Source organism: Rhagoletis zephyria, unplaced genomic scaffold, assembly GCF_001687245.7.
Source record: "Rhagoletis zephyria isolate East Lansing unplaced genomic scaffold, Rhagoletis_zephyria_1.1 Rzeph_scaffold_00775, whole genome shotgun sequence".
NCBI lineage: Eukaryota > Metazoa > Arthropoda > Insecta > Diptera > Tephritidae > Rhagoletis > Rhagoletis zephyria.
In genome coordinates, this window is record NW_016157859.1 from 102,551 (window position 1) to 110,604 (window position 8,054).

The 8,054-nt window shown below is 41.4% G+C and overlaps 1 protein-coding gene across 1 annotated transcript; it reads right to left on the reverse strand.

The window, feature by feature from the left end:
• Positions 1–6,626: 6,626 nt before the first annotated feature.
• On the reverse strand, positions 6,627–7,822 carry LOC108361486 (uncharacterized). Its single transcript, XM_017614106.1, has 3 exons — positions 7,278–7,822; positions 6,867–7,111; positions 6,627–6,763 (listed from the first exon to the last, which is right to left on the reverse strand). Exons 1-3 carry the CDS (start codon positions 7,820–7,822, stop codon positions 6,627–6,629), a joined length of 927 nt encoding a protein of 308 aa, XP_017469595.1.
• Between the last annotated feature and the right edge of the window lie 232 nt (positions 7,823–8,054).

The following is an 8,054-nucleotide window of genomic DNA, read 5'->3' on the forward strand; positions in this document are numbered from 1 at the left end:
CGTTTTAGCAATTTGTACCAAACTCGGTATGGTTATTGTGCTTGCCACATATAAGCAAAACGTTGAAAATTATTGAAATCGGACTCAAATTACGGCCGCTTTTCATATAACGGTAAATTTCAGAAATGCTTGAAATTTCAATATTTCGAAATTTAAGGATGCAAGTTTACTTAATATTTATACACCCGCTTATCATGTAGCGGTAGCTTTCGGAAAGGTGGAAAACATATATTTAATACTTGCGCCGTGTATTTAATGTTCGGCTTCGCCCGAACTTAGACTTTCTTACTTGTTATTTATTGTTTAATAAAACAGACTCCCTGAGGAAGACGCAAAGCTTCGAAACGCGTAGGAGGAAAGGAAGAAAATTTACTTTCGTTTCTCTTTTTCATCGGCCGAAGTAGCTCCATAACCCAGCAAACAAAACTTTTAGTTGTTGCTTGACTCCATTTAACTCGCCTCTCATTACCGAGGCATTGTCAGTTCCAAGCCCAATAAAATTTTCGGGTGGAATTTTTAACTCTGTGAAATAGTTTTTATGGTATTCGCAATGGACGAAGCCGTTTGCTCCTCTATTTCTAATAATCCGAAAAATGCATCTTTTACGGTGTTAATTTCTAAATAACGCGCAATTAGCATTAAACATTTTTTGCAACTGATGTCTGTTGATTCGTCTATGATTAACAAAAACTGTGTCACTCTTAATTCATTTGCCAATTTCGACTGTGCGTATATTGAAATTAAGCCTACCAGCTCGGCCGCTTTTTTTGAGCCACATTTAATCTCATTAACTTTTAGAAACATACTAGCAGACCCGGCGAACTTCGTCCAGCCCAAAATAAATTTTTTGTACACGGTCAAAAATTTGGGTTTAATTTTTAAATCACGCTGAGACTACTGCCTTTTTTAATCTTTTATGTTCTACTTTTTAAACCAGTCAATAGTTTTAAGCAATTTCTAATATATTGTGGTTCAAATTTTAGTCCAAAAAGTTCTTGGTTTAAAAATCAAACCAAAATGTTTTAATTCTAGTTTCTAGGTTTCATATATAGAAAATTTGGTTTAAAATCTAAACCGAAATAGAAAATGTTTGCACACAGCGAAATGTGGTGTTGATTCAAACTCAACATTTACATGCGTGGCTGTAGCTGAGTGTGCAAAGCTGCTTGATACAATTGGTTGCTACTAAGGCTGTCCGGGTTCAATCCCCATCAGACGGAGCATGAAATTTTATTTTTTTTTTTTATTCTTAATTATGAAAATGTTTGGGTTTAAAATTTAAACCGAACTGTTTAAATTCTAAACCCAACATACATATGTGCCCTCTTTTTTTTTAATTTATAAGGTTTGTTTTGAAACTGAATTTATGTAGTTTGGTCATATATGTAGTCCAAAAAGTTTAAAATTAAAACCGAAATTTTTAACCGTGTATTGAGACACTTTGGTCCAACATTGTCACCAAGAGTTCACGTTCATGATTTTTAGTGACACATTTGTCCTCTAATATTACGGTTTGGTGGTTGTCAGAACGCATATTTGCCGTCTTAAATAACTTAGCAAAACTATACATGCATACAAAGATACGTTCAGTGCGTTTGAAAGGCGTCATGTCCCCTTTTCAAATAACTCCAATTTTCTCTAAGAGCATGGGATTGATTTCATATATCTCTATACCATTTTCGAGTAATTTACCATGGGAGGTGGCACGTCCCTTTTTCCAATAGCCCCAACTTTTCTTCATGACCAGTCGCGTTTTGTATATCTTGTACATACCAAGTTCCAGTACTCTTCCATGAAAACATTCAGAGATATGCAGTATGAAAAATTCGATGTGTATGGGAAGTGCCACGCCTCCTTTTCCGATAACCACAATTTATCTTCATGAGTATGCGATTGCTTTCATATATCTCCATACCAAGTTCGAGATCTCTTCCATGAATATTTTCCGGGATATGCAGTATGAAAAATTCGGTTTGTGTGGGAGGTGCCACGTAACATTTCCAATAACCGCAATTTTTATCTATGAATATGCACATGTTTTCATATATCTCCATGCCATATTCGAGTAGTCTACCATGAACTCTTCCAGAGATGTGCAATATGAAAAATTCGGTTTGTATGGGAGTTGCCACGCCCCCTGCACCTAGCGGTATGAAATATACTTTACATCCGATTCTCATACCTACCATATATAACACACAAAATTTCATAAAGATCGGTCGAGCCGTTTAGGAAGAGTTCGATGTTTATATGTATATTAGATAAGCACGATGCGAGAAGCATAGAAAAAATTTCGATGAAAAAAAAATATTTTTTCTCGTGTTCACAACTATCCTATTTTTTAAGTTGGAACCAACAATACACACTCACAAATTTCATTGAAATCGGTTAAGCGGTTTCGGAGATTAGCGTAAACGAACACAGTGACACGGGATATTTATATATTAAGACCCTAATATAAGCACCTACCATTTTTTTTTTCGCGGGCAGGGGGTCGAAAATGGCTATTGCATCATCAAAGCTGTCGTCACAACAATGATATGTCCGGAGACTAAAACACTTCCCCCGAATTGGAACCGTCCCCCACCCTGGGACCACTAATCGCATTGCTTCAGGGTGGCGTTCCATATTTCTCAATAACTAAAGTTCCCTCGGCGCACCTGCGTCCAGGTCACGCTTCTTGACTCTAAGTAAGTATTCTGCATATTTAACTATGNTCAGTGCGTTTGAAAGGCGTCATGTCCCCTTTTCAAATAACTCCAATTTTCTCTAAGAGCATGGGATTGATTTCATATATCTCTATACCATTTTCGAGTAATTTACCATGGGAGGTGGCACGTCCCTTTTTCCAATAGCCCCAACTTTTCTTCATGACCAGTCGCGTTTTGTATATCTTGTACATACCAAGTTCCAGTACTCTTCCATGAAAACATTCAGAGATATGCAGTATGAAAAATTCGATGTGTATGGGAAGTGCCACGCCTCCTTTTCCGATAACCACAATTTATCTTCATGAGTATGCGATTGCTTTCATATATCTCCATACCAAGTTCGAGATCTCTTCCATGAATATTTTCCGGGATATGCAGTATGAAAAATTCGGTTTGTGTGGGAGGTGCCACGTAACATTTCCAATAACCGCAATTTTTATCTATGAATATGCACATGTTTTCATATATCTCCATGCCATATTCGAGTAGTCTACCATGAACTCTTCCAGAGATGTGCAATATGAAAAATTCGGTTTGTATGGGAGTTGCCACGCCCCCTGCACCTAGCGGTATGAAATATACTTTACATCCGATTCTCATACCTACCATATATAACACACAAAATTTCATAAAGATCGGTCGAGCCGTTTAGGAAGAGTTCGATGTTTATATGTATATTAGATAAGCACGATGCGAGAAGCATAGAAAAAATTTCGATGAAAAAAAAATATTTTTTCTCGTGTTCACAACTATCCTATTTTTTAAGTTGGAACCAACAATACACACTCACAAATTTCATTGAAATCGGTTAAGCGGTTTCGGAGATTAGCGTAAACGAACACAGTGACACGGGATATTTATATATTAAGACCCTAATATAAGCACCTACCATTTTTTTTTTCGCGGGCAGGGGGTCGAAAATGGCTATTGCATCATCAAAGCTGTCGTCACAACAATGATATGTCCGGAGACTAAAACACTTCCCCCGAATTGGAACCGTCCCCCACCCTGGGACCACTAATCGCATTGCTTCAGGGTGGCGTTCCATATTTCTCAATAACTAAAGTTCCCTCGGCGCACCTGCGTCCAGGTCACGCTTCTTGACTCTAAGTAAGTATTCTGCATATTTAACTATGTTCTGCCAGTTAGTTTCGCTATGTAGCATGGCTTGGATGACGTTATCTGGATTAATTGGTCCTACAAGGTCTTGCAGATTATTGCGCTCGGTTTCCCATCTGAAAAAAGTGTGCTCGGCATCGTCTTCTTCTGCGTCGCTGTATATGCATGACGGCTCTTCGGCTTTTCCCATTCTATAGAGGTATNCTTCCATGAATATTTTCCGGGATATGCAGTATGAAAAATTCGGTTTGTGTGGGAGGTGCCACGTAACATTTCCAATAACCGCAATTTTTATCTATGAATATGCACATGTTTTCATATATCTCCATGCCATATTCGAGTAGTCTACCATGAACTCTTCCAGAGATGTGCAATATGAAAAATTCGGTTTGTATGGGAGTTGCCACGCCCCCTGCACCTAGCGGTATGAAATATACTTTACATCCGATTCTCATACCTACCATATATAACACACAAAATTTCATAAAGATCGGTCGAGCCGTTTAGGAAGAGTTCGATGTTTATATGTATATTAGATAAGCACGATGCGAGAAGCATAGAAAAAATTTCGATGAAAAAAAAATATTTTTTCTCGTGTTCACAACTATCCTATTTTTTAAGTTGGAACCAACAATACACACTCACAAATTTCATTGAAATCGGTTAAGCGGTTTCGGAGATTAGCGTAAACGAACACAGTGACACGGGATATTTATATATTAAGACCCTAATATAAGCACCTACCATTTTTTTTTTCGCGGGCAGGGGGTCGAAAATGGCTATTGCATCATCAAAGCTGTCGTCACAACAATGATATGTCCGGAGACTAAAACACTTCCCCCGAATTGGAACCGTCCCCCACCCTGGGACCACTAATCGCATTGCTTCAGGGTGGCGTTCCATATTTCTCAATAACTAAAGTTCCCTCGGCGCACCTGCGTCCAGGTCACGCTTCTTGACTCTAAGTAAGTATTCTGCATATTTAACTATGTTCTGCCAGTTAGTTTCGCTATGTAGCATGGCTTGGATGACGTTATCTGGATTAATTGGTCCTACAAGGTCTTGCAGATTATTGCGCTCGGTTTCCCATCTGAAAAAAGTGTGCTCGGCATCGTCTTCTTCTGCGTCGCTGTATATGCATGACGGCTCTTCGGCTTTTCCCATTCTATAGAGGTATTTGCGAAAGTAACCATGCCCAGACAGCATTTGTGTGACGTAAGAGTTTATTTCGCCTATCTTGCCATAGTCTTAGTGTCTCGTCTCTTACTCTTTCCCTTTCGTTGGCACTTAGATTCGTTTGCGCCTTAAACTCCCACATTTTCTTGCGTTCGGCTGCTAGCAGGTCAATGGGAACTGTTCCGCTTATAACTAGTATTGCCTCGCCGGACACTGTACGGTACGCAGAGGCTACTCTTAAAGCTGCTGTGCGATGAGCTCTAGAAAGTGTCTTGCAACGGTTTCTTTTTTCTGTAGGGTGTCAGCCAAGATCTCCGCTCCGTATAGCAAAATATTCAAGGTTGTGGACAATAGAAGTTTTCTTTTACTTTGGTTACTTTGGGTCGGTCCACCAATATTGGCCATTAATCTGCTTAGGTAAGCCGTTACCTTTGCTGCTTTTGCGGCTGCATGCTGCATTTGTGCCCAATACGTTAGCCTGGGGTCTAGCCTTACGCCTAAGTACTTTATTACTCTTTGCGTCTTTAATGTAATGCCGGTCAGTTTCATGCTCACTTCTAAAGGAATACGCTTCTTGGTTAGGAGTATTACCTCGGGTTTCTCTGATGCAAGTTTAAGACCATGTGAGTCGAGCCATGCCTGTGTTCTTATGATAGTCTGGTTTAATTTGCGACGGGCGTCTTCGGTGTCTCTTGCGGTGATCACTGCGGCAATGTCATCAGCGTAGCCTACGAAATATGTGTCATCTGGCACCTCAAGGTTTAATATTCCGTCGTAGCTGACGTTCCATAGGTCTGGCCCAAGAATGGAGCCTTGTGCTGCGCCCGACGTAATCGTCATTTGCCGGGGTCCATCGGTGGTATGGTACAGTAACTCCCGGCCTTCTAGGTAGCTTCTGACCATGAGTCTAAGGTACGTGGGTATGTTGTAGACTTCTTCTAGTGCGTGTATCATATTTTCCCATCTTACGGTGTTGAAGGCGTTGCGAACGTCTAAGGTTGCAAGCAGGACTAGCTTTTTGTGTTGGTATGCGGCTTCTACTGTTGTTGTTACGTGTTTTATAGCTACAATTGTTGACCTACCGGGCCTGAATCCGTACTGTCTTGCGGAAAGTCCGCCAACGCTAGCGATAGCCGCTTCTATTCTAGGTTTTAGCAGCCTTTCTAAGAGTTTTCCAGCTGTGTCCAGCATACAGAGTGGTCGATACGCTGATGGTGAGTCAAGGTTTCCCTTTCCTTTGGTGATTAAGACGAGCTGCTGCCTTTTCCAAATTTCTGGGAATATTCCGTTCTTGAGGCAGGCATTGTACATATTTAGAATCACTTGAAGGAGTTCTGTGGCGATTATTTTTAGAACTTCTACTGGAATGCCGTCTGGGCCTGGTGCTTTCTTGGCCTTTACTCTATTAGTGGCGGACTTGAGCTCTTCTGCGGTAAATGGTGGTATTTCTTGAGGAGCGATGATAGGCTCCATTTCTTTGGTTAATGCCTCATGCGTGGGAAAGAGTTCGCTTACTATGTAGTCCATTTTTTAATTTTTTGAGCGCTAAGCTCTGTGGTTTTGCCATGGCCCCAAGTTTTTTGATTACCAACTTGTATCCGAGACCCCAGTGATTTCTGTTTATTTCCTCACGCAGTTCTTTCCACTTTCTGTTCTTGCTGGCCTCGATTGCTCGTTTGAGTTCTTTTCTAGCAGCTTGGTATAGTTGTGCCTCTTCGATTGCAGCGCTTCTACGCCTGGCCCTGGTGTAAGTACGCCTCAGGTGGAGGCACGTTCGTCTTAGTTGAGTTATTTTTTCCGTCCACCAATATGCAGGTGTTTTGTGTCGATTGCTTTCAATTGTCGGCGTCGCTTTGGTACAGGCTCTGGAGATCATTTTCATTGTAGTCTCTACTATTTCCATTGCGTTATTGTGAGTGGATTCTTCTGAGCCATGCGCATTTATTTCAGATAGTAGTGCTTCACTATTTAATTTCGAGACATTCCATTTGCGAGTGCTACATTGCATCTTCTTTCGTAAACCATCGTTTTTGGAGTCTATTATAAAAGAGATGTATTGGTGATCGCTACCAGTGTAATCTTCCAATACTTTCCATTCCTTTATGGTGCCTGCTATGCCTTCTGATGCTAGTGTGATGTCTGGCGTGGTTTCCTCGCATCCTGGTCTTCGGAAGGTTGTTGCTGCGCCAGTATTTAGCACTATAAATCCGAGTCGGGCTGACANGGTGATCGCTACCAGTGTAATCTTTCAATACTTTTCATTCCTTTATGGTGCCTGCTATGCCTTCTGATGCTAGTGTGATGTCTGGCGTGGTTTCCTCGCATCCTGGTCTTCGGAAGGTTGTTGCTGCGCCAGTATTTAGAACTATAAATCCGAGTCGGGCTGACATTTCTAGCACGCGTTTGCCTCTGGAGTCCGTGTTTGGCATCCCCCACTCCGTGGCTCTTGAGTTTAGGTCTCCTGCCATCAGAAAGGGTCCTTCCAAGTTCATGGCCGTATCTTCGATATCGTCGAGTTTATCTTGGAAGTCTTGTATGCTATCGTTTGGTGTCAGGTAGCAGCTTATTATTTTTATATGGTGGTATCTGGCCCAGGTGAAGCCGTTTCCATGTCCTTTTTTAGAGACGTGCATGCTGCTTCCGGGGGGAGCCCATATAGCAGCGGTGCCACTGCTGTCTTCTATCCAGATCCCGTTTTCTTTTTTCTTATACTGTTCGCTTATGATTACAAGGTCATAATGCCGCTCAGTGATCATCTGTGTCAGTAGCGCGTCAGCCGTTTTACTTCTGAGCATGTTGGCTTGCAGGACATTCATTTCTTGGACCAGTTTCTATATACTGAGCATCTTATGGAGCTTGGGATGTGATCCAGCTCAGTGTATTTGGCTTCCGAGCACAAGCAGCATTTTGGTGGCTTATTACACTCTTTTAGCTTATGACCTGGTTGACCGCATTTTATACAGAGGCCTTGCCCTCTTCTGTCTGGGCCTTTGCAGCCCCCGATTAGATGGCCAGGGCCAAAACATCGAAAGCACCCCTTGCAGTTTT

What these genes read in the sequence shown, in the direction of transcription:
- LOC108361486 (XM_017614106.1), bottom strand. Translation starts at nt 7,822, where the DNA reads ATGAATGTCCTGCAAGCCAACATGCTCAGAAGTAAAACGGCTGACGCG. An exon ending in TCAGAAGGCATAGCAGGCAC is followed by an intron (nt 7,112 to 7,277) that starts CATAAAGGAATG and finishes CATAGCAGGCAC; the next exon opens with CATAAAGGAATGGAAAGTAT. An exon ending in GAAAATGATCTCCAGAGCCT is followed by an intron (nt 6,764 to 6,866) that starts GTACCAAAGCGA and finishes CCTCCACCTGAG; the next exon opens with GCGTACTTACACCAGGGCCA.